General features: G+C 33.5%; 3 protein-coding genes across 3 annotated transcripts; all 3 read right to left on the bottom strand.

Annotated features, from left to right (window-relative positions):
* Positions 1 to 171: 171 nt before the first annotated feature.
* Positions 172 to 2,859, bottom strand: ATSDI1 (Tetratricopeptide repeat (TPR)-like superfamily protein). Its single transcript, XM_022303914.2, has 4 exons — positions 2,628 to 2,859; positions 1,562 to 1,774; positions 1,284 to 1,439; positions 172 to 869 (listed from the first exon to the last, which is right to left on the bottom strand). Exons 1-4 carry the CDS (start codon positions 2,739 to 2,741, stop codon positions 459 to 461), a joined length of 894 nt encoding a protein of 297 aa, XP_022159606.1. The 5' UTR covers positions 2,742 to 2,859; the 3' UTR covers positions 172 to 458.
* A 2,154-nt stretch (positions 2,860 to 5,013) lies between these two features.
* LOC111026164 (uncharacterized) lies at positions 5,014 to 10,823 on the bottom strand. Its single transcript, XM_022304188.2, has 8 exons — positions 10,548 to 10,823; positions 7,839 to 7,919; positions 7,672 to 7,760; positions 7,381 to 7,455; positions 7,154 to 7,263; positions 6,023 to 6,253; positions 5,791 to 5,853; positions 5,014 to 5,462 (listed from the first exon to the last, which is right to left on the bottom strand). Exons 1-8 carry the CDS (start codon positions 10,668 to 10,670, stop codon positions 5,359 to 5,361), a joined length of 876 nt encoding a protein of 291 aa, XP_022159880.1. The 5' UTR covers positions 10,671 to 10,823; the 3' UTR covers positions 5,014 to 5,358.
* A 1,391-nt stretch (positions 10,824 to 12,214) lies between these two features.
* LOC111023725 (uncharacterized) lies at positions 12,215 to 14,404 on the bottom strand. Its single transcript, XM_022301201.2, has 5 exons — positions 14,158 to 14,404; positions 13,973 to 14,057; positions 13,403 to 13,878; positions 12,482 to 12,728; positions 12,215 to 12,379 (listed from the first exon to the last, which is right to left on the bottom strand). Exons 1-5 carry the CDS (start codon positions 14,161 to 14,163, stop codon positions 12,360 to 12,362), a joined length of 834 nt encoding a protein of 277 aa, XP_022156893.1. The 5' UTR covers positions 14,164 to 14,404; the 3' UTR covers positions 12,215 to 12,359.
* Positions 14,405 to 17,474: the final 3,070 nt, after the last annotated feature.

The raw sequence follows: 17,474 nt of genomic DNA on the forward strand, positions 1-17,474 counted from the left end.
TTTTCTCTATCTTCCTTCATCTTTCTGTCTCTTCCTCATTTCTTCTTCTCCAATTTTCTTTCAACCCATGACGACTCCATAAGAGAGACCATAATAGATTTTGGTGGCAAATTCTTACAAACTTTAGAATAGTAATGGATAGCTAGTTATAAACTAGTTGTAGATAAAATATGGATAATAATTTAAAATTATTCATTTGATATATAAAATCAAACACTTATTCCAACCCTAATACTGATTTTACATATTCTCCAAACTGTCAATACATATTTAACAGAATAATACAAACATTTTTCACCTCGAACTCCATTTTTTTTCCTTTTTTTTTTTATCTACAAAGGGAGACAGACACATTATTCATAAACACCAACCAGCCCATATACCAACAAATCCCCTAACCCTACAAACTCAACAAAAAAAAAAAAAGAAAATATAAAAAGAAAATATTCATTAACTAATTAATTACATGCTAATTGGTCCCTAAATGGAGAAATTTCCTCAAAAACGGGAAGCCTCTTGGACCTAAATGGGCCTCTTTCAGTGACCAACTGCTCAAGCCCATTAAGCAAATCGGCGTCAAACCTGAGGCCCAAAAGTTCAATAGAATCGGGCAGAGACTGTCTGGACCTGATTTCGGCCAATAAGTCTCCGGCCCGTTTCTTGGCCTTGGTTTGGTCGGAGCCCGGAATTTTTCCTTCCCACACTTCTTCTAGAACCGAAATGGCCTCGATCAGCCGGCCCTGTTTCATCAGGCAAAGGCCCAAATTGCACGCCTTATTCGGGTCTGGATCTATCATTTGGGCCTTCTTGTACACTGCCTCCGCCATCATGTAGTTGGGCTTCTGCATGTAGGCCCACCCCAGATTTCCCTGCAAATTCAGGCCCATCGTCAGTATCTGAAAATTCTAATTTCACACAGATTTTTGTTGTAAATTTGAAAATAAAAAAACTAGGAATTTAGTCCGCACATTCATTTAATTTTGAATTTTTTTTTATATCCGCAAGTGTCTAAGTCAACTTTCAGATTTTTAAGTACTTTTAATTTTTTTTCCTATGGACTCCACCGCTTTCTATTTCCTTTTCACCGTCGAGCTATATTTAACGGTGGTAATTTTCTTCTCTAAAAAATAGAATGTATCATATTTTGTCGTCACTCATGCAAAGATAATGATGTAAAATTTTCCCATATTGATCGTAATCATAGTAATCAAACATGTATTCTTAATTACTAAATATTGAATTGCTATTTATAAAATAACAAAGAAATAGGGAAAGAAAAATACCAATAATCTAGAAGTTTCTTGCTTGACAGAAACCTGAAATTTCTTGCCATGAGAGCGAGCTGTTCTCGTTGGCTTTCCATGAAAAGCTTCTCCTTGATAAATCATTCTCAGTTTTCTCTTCAGCAGCTCAATTTGCTCTTCAATTCTCCCACATTTCTACCAACCACCGAAAATGAAAAAAAATATATATATATCAAATAAAAGAATAATCTAAAATTCGTAGACTATTAAATTTAATTTATAAAAAGAAGAAATTTAGAAATTGAATAGACGCAAACCTTTAAAAGGTCGATAAGAACGTTGTCGAGGGATTCTTGGGCGTTTTTGGAGCAAAGGAATCTGAACGATTTGATGATTTGAATGGCTTCTTCGGTCCTATGAACTTGCTTCATTACCACTGCCATGTCTTTGAGTGCACTTTCTATTCTGTCTCCTGTATTTATTGCTTCCCAAAATAGTAGAATTGCACTCTCAGGATCCTTCTCTATCAACTGAAATTCACATATCGAATTACAATTTTCGTCTTTATAGTCTTAAAAGTTTCAATTTTAAAGTCCTGATTTAGATTTGTTTTAATTTGGTCTATGACTATAGAAAAGTCATCTCGAATTCGCTATATCATGAACCGTAAATATATTCTATTTCATAAACTATAATATTATAATAAATGAAAATAAAATGTTAGATGCAACTAACCTTTTAACTACTCCTCAATTATTGTGTTTATACATGTGAGTTTCAACCATATGAACTTTGCCATAAACATGGAATAAGAAGATTTTTATAGAGATGCGGATCAAAAGATGTCACCCTCACACCAATTGGTAAAGGGTAAAAAGGTAATATAGAGAGTTAAAAAAAAGTACTTTCCTATAATTTAAAAAAAAATGTAAAGTATATTCAAATGAATTTATAAAGTGAAGATAGAGACTTTTCTTAGTTCTTACACACCAATATATATAATTTAACTTATAAACCTTAAAAAAAACATAGGAGAGAAATACAAACTCAAACCTATATAATTCAATTTTAGTGATAGTTATTAGTAACTGTTCAACTAAATATAACAAAATATAATTATATAAGGCTAACGTCTAAAAAAAATGTGAATTTAACTCGTGTTATTAGATTTTAAACCAATATCAAAGTATGAACAAGTAAATATGTAATTTTTAGACTTGAGAATACGGTCTACACTAACATTGTTGTCCAAAGAAATATTGAAGAGAAAATAGTGGATTTTTGTCCCAAAGAGAAAGCTACAATTCCCAATACAATTTCTTCAAGGATGATAAAATTTTGGCAAAGTTTTAGAGAGAGAGAGAGAGGAGAGAGAGAGATTACCTGAGCATATTTTGCTCTAACATAGGGAGTGTCACCAGCTGGAACCTTATGAATGACATGAAAAAGCTCATCTTTTTTCCCTTTGTTTGTGTTATTTTTTGACCCTCCCTCCATTTTATTTCTTCTTCTTCAATGGAATCCAATTTTCCCACACAAAATCAGCTGCAAAAAGGAAGGGGAAAAAAAAAAAGAGCTCTCTCCTCTAAAAATGAAGAAGACAGCACCCAATAAAAAGGGCCATCCCCGAACCAATGAACAAAGTCGCCCTTCCATCTACATTCATCACTCAACCACTTTCTCTCTCTTCCTACTTCTAATGACGGTGAAATCTCGATTGTTTGTTTCTTTTAAAATTATTACATTGTGATCCTGCAGATAAAATTTTTCTAGTTCTATTCTTTCATTATCCATTGATATTTTCAATAATTATACTTTAGTGTTGTCGTTATTTCAAACGTGACGTCTTACTCTATCGTAACTATCAATATTTATAATTTGTTGCATTGTCGTATAAAATCGGTTAAATTTAAATTTACCATGAAGTTGAATTTTCACCCCACATTAAATTTCCCATTTACCTTTTAGCAACATAACCAATAATTAATTGTTATTTATATATCACTGTGTACTTAAGTCTTACTCGTAATTATCAACACTTAATATAATTGGTTGCTTCTACTTATAAACTTCACCAATCTTAAATCTATCAAATTGAGTTTTTGCCTGCATTAAATTTTCCTCTTACTTTTTAGAAACATTAGTTGTGGTTGGCTGTGGTTAATACATCATCAATTGGTCACTGCAATTAAATTAGTTAATGTTCAATTAGGGTTGAAAAAATTTTGGTACTATATACTTTTTTTTAAACAACAATTTAGTCTTCATACTTTCAAACTTATAACAATTGAATTCTTAAACTTTAACATATAATAATTTAGTCTCTATAAATTAAAATTTGTAATGATTTAGTTCCTATCACGAAAATGTTATTAAGGTTTATCTTAAAGAAATGAGAACGGTGTCCTGTTTAGATTCTTAAACGATAAAATTTATTCTTCATATGACTGTATGGACTGAATCTAGCCATTATAACATTCGGATTCACTCAGATCCTCAAGGGGAAAATATTTGGAAAAAATAATAATCAATTGCTGTAAAATGTTAGCATCCAATAGTAATTTTTCGTAGATTTTTTAGGGATAAAATAAAAAAAGCCTCGAAATTTACGAATTGGGAACTTTATAGTTTTAAAATAATAATAAAAAATTGGTCCACCAAAAAAGCTTTTTGTGCATTTGTCTGATAATGAATAAATACAGTGAATCTGGACGCTTTTATGTACCATAATTAACATAAATGTTTATCGAATAAACTCAACTATGTTTGACTTTATAATTGATTTTTTCAATAACACAAATTGTCAAATTTCTCCTCCCTTGTAATTCTTTGATGAGAACTTATAATATTTTCTAAAAATAGAAGCAGCAGTAATTAAACGGTAATATTTTATAATTACTATGGAAAATATTGTCTAGAAATATTTCAATTGTGAGGTGGTGGATTAATTAAAAAATCTCAAATTTCAATTTATATTTTTTTTTCAAAAAAGGATAATAGTGAATGACTTCTTGTTATAAATATTCGTGAGTAGCTTAATCTCACTAGAAACTATCTTGATTTTTTACTATTGCAGGACAATATTTGATTATCAATTGACTCCATAACATTGTCGATTTTCCTTTTTTTTTCTCTCTTTAATACTATGTTTTCGACAATGAATTGAAAAAAATTGATGATGAGATTTATTTTAGCAATCATTAAACATAAATGAAAGATGACAGACATTGACAAATTGGAAAACTAGTTCTAAAAAAAATGGTACTGATAATTATCATGTTTTTCACTATTTTTAGTATCTAAAATTTATATTCACACAATTTTTCCTTAAACGAATATCATACACCATGGTATAGTCATTGAAAGCGTAGTGAAAATGGACCCATATTTCTCTCGTGTTAATTTCACTACAAATGATCTGCATGTTAGTAACTATTAAATTAATGCAACTAAATGAACACAAAACCAATCTTTTATTACATTTAACACTGTTTATCAAGATTGAAGGCAAAATTGAGACAAATATGAAACCAAAGATATAACTAAACAAAAAAGTTATATGTAAAATAGTTAATTCAATACAGTGGTTGTAAGGGAAGAAAAACAATATGGCTGATGTCTTAACGTGAAATTTCAACAGCTTTAAAAAGGCCAAACTTCAATAAAACTTTTCAAATCGATTATAGACTTCTAACATATCGATAACATCAAAATTCCAATCAAATAAAGAGAGCAAAATTAATGAAGTAATCAATCAATCTTCAACGGGTTGAGAAATAAAGAATAGGAGCTCAACTAAGTAGAAGAAATGAATACAAAAAAAATGCTGAGTACTGGAAACCATATGGGCAAAAACAAATTACATTGTGAAAGAACTGAACTGACACAGACAGCTCTTATAAGCTAAATGCAAAACATGGAACAAAAAAAAAAACCTTGCCCTACCACGTTATCAAAGAGCAAAACAAGAAAATACTGCTCAAAAACGCTTTAAGAAGCCAAATTTTCACGCCATTATAAACAGTATATTCAGATAAAAGCATCTCACTGGCCAAGGCAAAGCATTTAGCTCAAGTAAAAAGAACCAATAAAAAAAAAACGAATAACTTTTTAACTAAGCCTGGGTTCTACCAGCACCACCGCCCCTTGTTCGTCCACCCATCCGACCCCGACCACGACCATAACCCCTACCCCCTCTGCCTCTATCATAGCCAGTTCCTGAAAGTAATGCAATTTGATTGGTACAGTTTAGCTTGATCCATCATCCCAACCACAATTGTTTTCAGCACATTCTAGAAGGATTGGATGTTGCATACACTAATATTCAATCCCCAAGATTTTGATTAAAGCAATAAATAGTGGAGAGGACACTTGAAAACATTGCTGACTCTCTTTTTAAAAAATCTAAAAATACAGATCACACCCCAGGAGATTAAGCAATTAGGTGGCACCAAACATGAACAAAGTCCACAAAATGACAGTTACCTGACCTCACCAGTCATCGAATGATTCTGAACAAGAGAAGAGAGTTGAAAAAGAAACTTACCACGATATGTCCAACCTCTGCCTCGCCCGCCTCCTCTGCCCCAATTCGAGTACCCACCATTATCTATGTCGACAAAATAGAGACTAAAAAATTAGATCATACTCAAGAATAAAGCATGTATGAAAATGAAAGAGCGAAGAGTTCTCAAATCAAGTCTATCAAAAATAATGATCCAATTTTCTCAAAAAAAAAAAAAAAAATTTAAAATTAATGATCCAAGTTCCACACCCACCCTGATAATACCCAGATCCACCTTGATAGTTGTTGCCAGATCCACCTTGTTGGTAGTTGCCAGATCCACCTTGGCAGTTGCCGGATCCGCCTTGGTATTGACCATATCCGCCCTGGTAGTGGCCATATCCCCCTTGGTAGTTGCCGTATCCCCCTTGGTAGTTGCCATATCCCCCTCTGCCCCAACCACGCCCTCTACCTCTACCACGGCCTCGGCTTTGGCCATACGGATCTGCCAAATGCATGAATGTCTCAGAGTTCAAGTAAGAGAGAATTATAATCAAACGGTTAACGTGGCATTTAATCCACCTTCACTAATAGTTCAATCTCCAATAAAATTTGTTTATAGATTAGATTTGTCCAGGCACATTAACTGTGGCTTCCACAAGGAAGTTACTCCTACCAATCTCTGAAGGGGATATCTTTGTGGTTTGTGCTTATTATACGAAATTATGCTGGCAAATTTGGTTCGGATAAAATCATTTCAAGTATCTCAAACCCATCACCAGCATCTACTCTATCCTAACATCCCAAAGCCCCAATTCACTGGGACCACCGCATTGGGCTTAGGGGCATTTTGAAGGGGACATTGGTAAGAGGTTAAACTGAAAGCATTAATTTTCCAGACACTCGAGAAAATTTTTAACCTTAAATCTTTGGTTTGTTAACTCATGGAATGATGTATCATAGATCCCAAAAGCATTCTTATTCTGTATCCATGTATTTTTAACGTGTTGTTGTTGTTGTTGTAGCGGTTAGATATCCAATATGAATGGTAAAATTTACCTAATCCATCAGCTTAAGATTTTAGGTTGATTGGTTGTTTAATCCAGTTTAAAATGGTATTTAGAGCAAGAGGTCTTGTGTTCGAACCCTTGCATTGTTGTTTCCTCCCCATTTACTATTGATTTCCACTTGGTCTTTTACAATTTTCCAAGCCCACAAGTGAGAGAGAGTGTTAGATATCTAATATAAATGATTAAATTTACTCTAACCCATCCGTTTAAGCTTTTGGGTTGATTGGTTGTTTGATCATGTTTAAGAGTAGCATTATTACTTAAAGGTGGAAGATATTTCATTCTCAACATTTTAACAAATTAGTGATTTTATTTTTTTCAGAGACAAGGATCACCTTCATTAACAGCATTGTAATAAGGACGAGCCTGTCTGGGCTGTTGTTGTTGTTGCTGCTGATAATTAAATTGTTGCTTTGGCTGTTCCACAAAATGTGGAGCTTGATACCTACAAATAATATCATTTTTCATCCATAAACAAACATTCACAAGCTCGGATATAAAAAATGGAAAGGAGAAGATAAAGGACTAGAATTTCATCTCCTATAGTTTCCAAACCACTTACCCAGGAGAGTTTTTATTTAGCTCCCGATTAGACAAGGTAATTGAAATCATTGAGACATGACGAGTCATCTCCACACTGCACCATACGTCAGACATTATTTCTTAAACATCTGCAGAAGAGTATGCTAAAGCAACAAACCCACACCAGAAAGCAAATCTGCAATTGCAAACTAAAGAGTACAAACCCATAAAAAGCAAAGTCATGAGTATGAGCATTAAGAAACCAACCCGCAGCAAGTGAATAGGTCTTCATCAGGTAATTAACTATGAATACTAGAGATTAAAAACTTACGGTACAAGACCTTCTTCAATAGGTTCCCATACATCGGTTATGCTCACAGAGCTGATGGATGTTTCCTGATGCAGTCGTGGAGTTCTCTTCTGTTTTGGGATGCAATTGGCCTATTAATTATATAATAAACAACACATGCACAGTTGCACAATGTAAAGGACTCAAACCTTTAAAATTTCTGCAATGGCGACTGCTTTACTGATTGCCTGCCCCATGGCTTTAAAGACTATCTCTCTAACACGTTTGTCCTGGATAAAAGTAAAAAGTTCACAATATATTAAACCAAAATACAAAAGATAAATTCTTAGTCAACATATTAAGTGAACCAATGTGGCATGAAAAATCCTCGATTAAAAAAGCGATAAATCATGGAAAGATATGTATATTTAAATTAACAAAAAAGAACATCTGGCAAGACATGGTTTAAAATATATATCTAAATAAACAAGGGGAAAAAACCTGGACTTTTCTTTTCTTTTCTTTTCTTTTTCCTTTCAAGATGGTTTGATATCAATTCATGTTCACCATGAATTCTTCAAAAACAAAAACAGTCTTGAGTAGCTGTTTTTATGAGTTTTCAAATAACTTTTTTCTTTTAACTTATAGAAATTTCACAAATTCATTAGACAAAACCCCAATCGCATTTATTATTGACTCCATTAACACACTTTCTCTTGCTAATCTCCTTCTCTCTGTATGCCGGTTTATTCTCTCTCTTTTTTTTCGGGGGGGGGGGGGGGGGGGGGGGGGGGGGGGGGGGGGGGGCCTCACAGTGAAATTTACTTAAGCATGGGTGTGCCTACACTGTTGTGACTTTTCTTCCCAGCTCATTAGGTGTACCTAATTGGATATATGTCATACAAGTAATGGGCTCAAATGAAATATGTTTGGAAAGTGCATTCTCAAACTTGATCCTATGTGATGAGACAGAAATCAATTGGATCTCTCCTGAAAGACAGGAGAGTTGGTCGCCTCTATCCTCATCAATTACAGTCAAATTTTTTTAGTAATGTTTGTACTAAATACAAAGTTCGAGACACATATATGTATCCTTGAAGGTGTTAGCCCAATGATTAGTGTAGTAAATTTAGTACAAAAATGACTAGTCAAACATGTAAAAGGCATTATAAAAATAAAAATAAATCCTCAATCTCGTAAACCCATTAAACACAAATCCCACAGCCTTCATCAGGATGCCTGATAAATGAAATTTGTCAGGGGGAGAGAATAATAAAGCAGGGCATTGCTTGAACATGGAGTGGGCATATTAGAACTTTTCGTTAACCTGTTGAGTGTGCACAATTGAGTTTGAAAGGGATTACTTTAAACTTTGAAGAGATGGCCCAAATAGAATAGGCTTAAATAGTGCACTGTCATGCCTGGTCCCATATGATGTACAAGAATAAATCAGACTCCCTTTTTATCAACAACTTCTTAGAGAGTTGATTATGACTGCCCTACAACAATAGGTTCGGCCTAAAAACCAACCAAACAAAACTTTGCTCATCCTCGTAATGAGAGAGAGTATTTGGTATTCAATGCATTAAAAAAAAATCAACTGATGAGAAAAACAACTTTACATAAAACATCACAATTTTTTTTTATAAGAAAACATCACAAATTTTCTTAAAACTCAAAAGTACTCCCCTAATGACTCAAATTCTCAAAACCAAAAGTTATCTGATTGCTAATTATTATATTTTAATATCCTTAGAAGATTTGATGTCTTATAAAGTCCCTCGACTTAAAAATAATTGCTACATTACAAGACATTTGACCAAACCCAACTTCTAGCTCTAGAATGACTTGAGACCTATGGTTTCGACCTGAGTAATGGGACCATGGAGCAAAATATTACTCACAAAAGTCGAAGAAATTTTGACACATTCTCAAAAAAGAAGTAAAATCTCAGAAACTATATGCCACATCCAAAAAAGAAATTTCCCTGTCTTCCTTTAGTTCATGAGATCATAAAATTAAAAAATGTGCAGTTGGGCATAAATCAAATATTACTGCCTAAATCAATATTACTGACTTCTGAAGTCCAATTCTAACATGATTAGAACATTACAAATAAAACCATCTGCCAATTGAACATATAACAATGGGACATTAAATATTATAACATTAATAATTAATGTCTGCAAAGAAAAAAGAATCCTATACAAATGGAGAAAACCAATGAGTCAAAAATTACGCCAATATGGAAACACCAAGCTCAACATGATCACTGTAATAGTATAATTACTATATATGAAAATAAAATATAAAGCATAAACTCTACTGTATCTTGATTTCTTTTTAAATGAAAGACAACGACATAGCTGAATCTTGACGGTAAGTCTTCATATTAAGAAGAACAAACTATACAAATGGAAGAAAAGAAACCTATGAATCAAAAAACCCTTCAAGATAATGTAGAAACACCAGATCACTGTCTTAGCATAATTACTAGATCCGAGAATACAGCATAAACCATAAATTCAACTGTACTTCTTAAGAAGCACCATAGCGCAGCGCATGCATTAAACATATAGACACTTCCACATACAATGCATATCACGGCTTCCTCAAAAGTCGCAAGTAGAAGAAACGAAATCAATATACTATAAAATGCCAAAAACATACTCAGCACAACATTGAAATACTGCATATAATTAAAACCAATACAATCTCCTAAAAATTTACTAACGCGTCTAGTACATACACGGTCCACGCAGCACAAACTTAGCCTCAAAATACATATCCAGCATTACGAATAATTCAGCAGCCGCAACTCGATGAAAACTCGAAGAGCAAAAACGAAATAAGACACAATAGCCAAACAAACAATTAAAGAAAGACAAACAGTGAGATGATTGAGAGCGCAGGTGTACCTGGAGCAGGGTAGAAGCATAAGTGATGTAGTTTCGGATGGCGCCTTGACTGGTGATTCGGATTTCGTTTTCGTTTATCGGATATTCAGGCTTAGGTTTCTCGACCTTCTGATACCTATCCATGGCGTCGGTATTTGGCGTGCAACGCGGGAAGCGAGAGAAGGAAGGAAAATAGAAACCCTAACGGGCGAGTGAGAAGAAGCTTGAATTGTGAGTGTTTGAGCGAGCTGAAGAAAAAGGGAAGCGGGGGGCTAAAACCTCACCATTTCTCTTTCACTTTCCTTTTAAACTCAATACCAAATGGGCTTCGCCAGGTGCACTCATTTTTTCCTTTTTTCTTTTTTCTTTTTCTTTTCTTTTGTGCGCCAAACACCATTTGCATATTTGGCGCGTAAAGTGCACCGACGGTTGAGATTTCTTTTTCCAACAGTGAAACCATGAGATCAATTTGAGTTAAGCTTGTGTACTATCAAATTATGTTAAATTAAAAAAAAAACTAAAAAATACTTTTGAAATTTGCCATTTGTTTCATAAGTACTCATATTCTTTGAAAAGTTAACTGCGACAAAATCTGTACAATGTGGCAAGGTTTGAACAGAGAAAAAACGTGGGAGAAGCTATTATTTTTAAAAGGAGATTGAGACGAGACAAAATTGAAATCTATATGATATGTTTGGTTTCATGTTAATTGTCACGTTGTTCTATATTCTATCACGTAAATTTTCTATTCAAAATATTAACAAATGTTTGTTCAAAAGGTATTGAAAATGATAGATGTAATTTTTAAACGGAAGCAAAATTTAGGAATATTCTTGTATTTAGCCATAAAATTGAACTAGAAGTTAAGTCATGCAAAATTTGCTTAGCTAACGTTGGCAGAAAAAAAAAACAAATTAGTATATCTTTTTGCCTGTTTAAGGCTTTGAATTTAGTAACATCGCAAGTTACATAAATTTAAGTAGTATAAGCTCAATTTTATAAAATCTGCATTTTTATATTGCATATTGTTTTGTACCTTTTTATATTGCATATTGATTTTTACCAATTGTAAATTGAGAACATTGGAGAGGTTGGGAGTGATAAGATCTAAGGATTTATAATTTCATTGCTCTTTAGTTGTCAATTATTTTTTATTGGATGATTGTGAAGTAGGAGATTGAACTATCGACCTTTTAAAGATGATAATAAATGTCTTATCCATTCAAACTACACTCAAACTATGCTCGAATTGACGACAACTATAAAACATTAAAATAGTCACTTTAAAAAGATTCATAGTTCTGTTATGTTCTTGCTCGTAATGTGATCTTATGCGAGAAAAAAATGAGTACATCCTTCACAAAAGTTTGTTACTCCAAACTATCTTTTTAAGACAGAAAATTACTTGATACAAACATCTACTAGCATTGATGAATCAAGAGCTTATCTGTAGAGTAATAGGGATCACTACAGTTTGATGATTTATGCAGTTCTTGAACTCTAAAGTACAGAGTTAAGTATACCAATGACTGGTACTCATTCAAAGATGTCTGAAATTTCTTATCTCAATCTCGACCTGCAAAAACCCGAAAGATTCGCATTCCGAAAAGGGGAAGGCAGATGCCAAACTCAGTTAACCTCTCACACTGAAGACTTGTTAGATGATGGTTTGAATGACACTCAAAATATTATTTCAGACACATTTTCTCCATAGATATTTAAAGAAATTTTACATACAAATCCTCCGTATTTGCATACAATAGATAATTCACAGATGGCAGGCAGATCAAGGAGTTGATGCAGCCTTGGCAGATCATCTGTTTTCCTTCTCATTCACAGTTCTAGCACCACAACTGTCCATTCAAGACAGAGAGCAAAAGGTCAGTTTCTCAAATCTTTTTGTTTGATAACAACTTTCTCGAAGTTAGTTAGTGAAATTGGGATTAGAGCCTTACATTCAGAATCTGTAGTGATCCAACTTCCTTTTCTTGGATAATAGTGATTGATTTCTTGGATGGCAGTGGAACCCAGTGTTAAGGAACAGTTCCTCAAGGAGGAGACGGCCGATATCGACGAGTAGGCCGAGGAAACAGTTGAGCAGCTTTCAGTTTCCCATCTGAAACTGATCTTGGGGGAGTCGTTGCTTGTTCGATCATCATCTGGGCCTGCTTTTAGAGTTTCTCGGTTTCGCATCCGTGAAGCCTGAAAGAATTTGCATAATTTTGAGCCATCCAGTTTGAGGATTTTGACATATTCAATGTGGGTATGAGGACTATGTAGTATCCCTTCATTTTTGCATCATTGGAAAGACTACTTAATTGACAGTGAAAAGACTACTTAAGCCGTCAGAAAGTAGAAAATAGAAATGTAGGTAGAATAGATTAGCTATTCATCAATAAGAATGCTGATGGCCATAACGATGAAAATGACACCATTGGCTTGTGTTTTGCTACTTTCATATCCAGCATGGTCCACATGGATACACATCACAGTCACCATTCAATATGCAGTTGGTAATGTTAAAAAATATACCCATAAGAGATTAAATATATTTTACCACCTAAGCTTTTGAGTTTGGCGGTAGATTAACATGGTATGAAAACAGGAGATCCTGCATTTGAATCTCTACGACATCACCTTCCTCCCAAAATGATAGTTAATATTTGGAGTCAAGAGTGGAGTGTTTAGAATCTACCTCTAAAAGATTAGATGTACCTTAACCTGCACGCTTAAACTTCCGAGTTGAACGAGTTTAACCGTAGTTTAAGAAGTAAACGATTTAAACCAAGCTAGAAAGATGGTTAATTAAATTTCTTGTAGAGAGAAATTTCAGGCATCCAACCAGGGCAGGTTGTTAAAGAAGTTAAGAACATCACCTTGCCAGTGATGAACCTCCCTCCTTTCTCTGATTTTGAAGCCATGGCCCATCTCAGAAGTTCCTTCATTCTTGATTTGGCTTTGTTTTTACTCTCCCCATTCGGCATGACTTTCTTATCAGTCTTATTGCTACATTGCTCTACAATAGAGGCATCAGTTATTGGCAAGACTCTGGTGCCTGCATGAGCAGAAGAAGAATCTGCCTTTTGACCAATCTCTCTAATTTCCCTCACAATATCTTCTTTTTTCATCTTTTGGATCCAATATTGGTGCATATTATCAAAGCCCTGAGTTCTTGGTCTCTTTATATTAATGGTACTATAGAAGCAAGACTTGGCAATATCCTTTCTGCACAACAAAGCAAATGACTTCAACTTCCTTATATCAAACTTCCTTCCTTCAAACCCCTTTGATCTTTGAGAAGCCCCACAATGAACAGACACCACTATCTCCTTTGATCTAACAGTTCCTTTATCTGGAAAAAAAGGAAAAAAAGAAACAAAAAACAAAAAAAAATCAGTACCACTTTGGCATTTTCCCAAACAGATACAGGGCATTTTTTCTCTTACCCCAACTTGTTTCCTTCTTGCTGGAATGTGAAGTCCTCTGTGCATCTTTTTCATCAGTTTCCTTACAAAGCCATTGAAGAACTTGCTGCAATTCATCAAAACAAAAAATACCCATTAAACTTTAACAGAAAAAACACAGAGAAAACCCATCATTCTTTTTCAGAGCTAGCTGTTGAAAGTCTTACCTGCATGGCTATGATTGACAGAGTGAGCTTCCTTTATAAGGGGTTATGCACATGTCAAAGAAAGAGGAGAAAGGTGACAAACTTTGGGTCAAAAGGGAAAGCACTTGCAAATCTGTCTGTGCTGTCCCTCTGCTGAAGATTCCCTGTCTTCACTGTGAAAGGCTGAGGGGGAAAATGAAGACACAGAAAAACTTTGAAGTGAGAATCTAAGGAAAGATGCTGAGACAACCAAGCAAATGAGTACAAGAGAGTAGCCATGTGATTTGAGCTATTTATAAGCTACAAAAGAGAGAGGAATTGCCATGTGGTGGGTGTTATTAGGTTGGGAGATTTTGGTTAATCAAAGAGCTTAATTGGGGCCACGTGGCACTGTGGTGGCCATACACTTGGAAGAATATGGATCATTGATTTGGATTGGTCCCCATTATATGGGGCCTAGGGCTTTTAAATAGACCATGATTCATGGGGTGGAGTGATGAGCTTTTATGATGCTTTTTATAATAGTTGGGAGTCTAAAACTTGCATTGGAGTGAGTTTAGGAGATTGGTGAAATATGGAGACTAGTTTGGTTTTGGCCCCTCATTGATTGAATGGGTGTTAAATGAGAATTGGGAATGTTTGTTTCAGGGGTGTTAATAAATTTGTCTGTGAAATGCGCGTCGTGCAGAATATTGAATGATCTTCTTGAAAAGTTTCACCGGCTACACTTTCTTGCCCGTTTTTGTAGGGTGAGTATTACTAATAAGGGCGCGATCCTAATATTAATAATAATTCTAGAGAAAATGATGCGCTACAAGAATGATGCCTTGAAATTTTCAATAATAGGATACTTTTCGATATCACCCATCTAAATTTTGTCCTAGTTGCTCACAATTTAGCCAAAAGATTAACCATCATGAATTGATCTAATAGTCGATGGAAAAAAATGAATGGACTTGGAATAAATGAGTTCAAACTATGGTAACTATCAACCATAAATGTTAAAGTTGTATCTAGAGAGATTAGTCAAAGTCCACTTGAACTAGTCAAACATTCACCATAAAAAGGAAAAATAGTAAAAGAGATTATTTTTAGTGACATTCACAATCATATGGATTGTAATGTCCCAAGCCTATGATTTTGACTAGACTTCATAATTCGGATTCGGTACCTATTTGTCCCGACATCCCAATGACATGGTTGCACCACCTTCTTTATCTTAGCTCCTTAGAAGAGTAAAAACTATCACTACAAACCCACACAAGTCCTTTCAACATGTTTTGTCCTCACCCACGTGCTTTCTAATAAAATCTCTTAGGATGTCATATATTGGTTAGAGACATGTCAATTACCACAAGCTCATGTTGGCGACAATCAATTTTTTTAAGTCTTTCTTAACTATGCTTCCATGAACTCACGATCTCTCTTACTAAAATGTGGTACCGATTCATCTATGTACCCTTTTTTTTAGCTTATAAACTTTGTCTAAAAGCTATATCACATGGATGCCTCTATTTACCTATGGAAAATACAAAGGCTCCTCACCGATCAGGACAAAATCTTATTCTCACTACCATTGAAAAATTGACAATTCGTTATTAAAACAAAATATATGTTTTTGCATTTCTTTCTCTTAGTTGTCAAATATTTAATAGTGGCCAGATAAGATTGGTCTTGAACGACAAGAAGTCAAATTTATTTTATGTATTTATTATTATTATTTTCGCCTATTTTGTTTTGTAAGGTGTTTTCATCTAGCTTTCTTATTTAGAGTAATACATGAAATAAAAAATAAAATAAAATAAAAAGCAAGAAAAAGTCATTTTGTATTTATTTATTTTTTAGTATAACAAGCGAGAGTGGAAATTGGAAATTGGGAAGGCATGCCTAACTTTTGAGTTAACTTTTCGTTATTATAAAAGTTAATTAAGTGAAATTCATGTGGTGTTATAGTAGTGAAGAGTGGTGTCAGGTATAAATTCTGAAATTTTTTATGTAGTTGGGACAGTAACCGAATTTGGCGGACGAAATTGTTTTTTTTTTTTTTTCCACATGCTGCCTGAATTTTATTACTATTTTTTTTTTCAATAAGTCATGGGTTTGAGTTGGGGGAGACAAAGTTTGGATTTTAGACAAATTTTCATATAATACCCGTCTTAAAATAAACAATAAAGTTTAGATTTTAGACAAATTTTCATATGATACTCCTCTTAACATAAACAACACATTTTCTCTTCTGTATAATGGTATCATTTTATATTATCAACTTACTTTTAACGAATCTAATTCAATTGGTTAAGATATCTATATTAAAAAATCGAAGATTTGAATCTTCATCTTTACGGGTATTGTTGTTGAACAAAAAAATATTTTTAATTTTCATTCCCCATGAAAAATTGTCTTTTGAATTATCAATATAGAATGTCATTGGTTTTTTAGCACCTTAAAGTTATTAGATGGTACATCTTCACACGAAATTTTGAAGAAGAGAAACATGAAATAAATAAATTTATGTTTGTATTAATGTATGAGTGTTGACCTTTCTAATGTAAAAGTCATTTGACTCTCGTATATAAAAAATGTTGATCTTCTAAATTATTGTGAGTCCTCGTAGATCTTTGAATAATTATGGATTATTTTGAATGATTCTCTCGTTCTCTCTCAATTGAGAGGTGTCTCCTTTAATTATAAAATATTGCGGGCCTTATGTGCATTTTCTTAACTCACGTAAATTTGAGCTCAATCGTCACATGGGCTAATAATGTTATCGAACGATGGTAAGAAAGACACATTTTTAAATTAATTTGAAGACATTTGTAAATTTATTATTGATTGGTAGTTGGCCAAAAAAATTTTCATGTATAAGTGATTTTTTGGTTTCAAATTTATCACGGTTGATAATATCATAAGTTGAATTGGACGGTAGATTTGATGTCATTACATCACTATCAAACGATCGTTGGAGTCAGATTTTCATGCTTGAATAATGAATGACCAAATGCACAAAAGACGAAAAAAATTTTCGTTTTCGTTTGAAAAAAAAAAGAAAGAAAATAATAACAAGAAAAGAAGTTATATTATTAAGAGGTAATCAAAATTTTATTTGAGATTTTGATCTATGTTTATGTGTTATACATTTTTCGAGATAGGAACTATGTTGGCTAACGATTCGAGATATATCCCCTACTATTCTGATCATTGAATAAATAAAAAAAAAAAAGATTCTAACAATAAAATCTTATTGAAATTATCTATATTTAGTTCATCATTCAAAGCTATATCACATCTTACATAAAATGAAATGGGATGAATTGATTAAAGTAAGCATAGTTCAGCGA

This window comes from Momordica charantia, assembly GCF_013281855.1.
Source record: "Momordica charantia cultivar OHB3-1 chromosome 6 unlocalized genomic scaffold, Mcharantia_2.0 BLBB01000006.1, whole genome shotgun sequence".
Classification (NCBI taxonomy): domain Eukaryota; kingdom Viridiplantae; phylum Streptophyta; class Magnoliopsida; order Cucurbitales; family Cucurbitaceae; genus Momordica; species Momordica charantia.

Bases quoted from the DNA above. Each gene is read 5' to 3' on its own strand.
- LOC111023725 (XM_022301201.2), bottom strand. The intron at 12,729-13,402 runs GTGATGTTCTTA...AAATTCTTTCAG, and splicing joins GGAGGTTCATCACTGGCAAG to GCTTCACGGATGCGAAACCG. The intron at 12,380-12,481 runs GTAAGGCTCTAA...TTGAATGGACAG, and splicing joins GATCACTACAGATTCTGAAT to TTGTGGTGCTAGAACTGTGA.
- ATSDI1 (XM_022303914.2), bottom strand. From the start codon at position 2,741: ATGGAGGGAGGGTCAAAAAATAACACAAACAAAGGGAAAAAAGATGAG. The intron at 1,775-2,627 runs GTAATCTCTCTC...TGTGAATTTCAG, and splicing joins TTAGAGCAAAATATGCTCAG to TTGATAGAGAAGGATCCTGA. The intron at 870-1,283 runs GTATTTTTCTTT...CTGAATTTGCAG, and splicing joins AAGAAACTTCTAGATTATTG to GGAAATCTGGGGTGGGCCTA.
- LOC111026164 (XM_022304188.2), bottom strand. From the start codon at position 10,670: ATGGATAGGTATCAGAAGGTCGAGAAACCTAAGCCTGAATATCCGATA. The intron at 7,920-10,547 runs GTACACCTGCGC...ACTTTTATCCAG, and splicing joins ATGCTTCTACCCTGCTCCAG to GACAAACGTGTTAGAGAGAT. The intron at 6,254-7,153 runs GTGATCCTTGTC...TGCATTTGGCAG, and splicing joins TTACAATGCTGTTAATGAAG to ATCCGTATGGCCAAAGCCGA.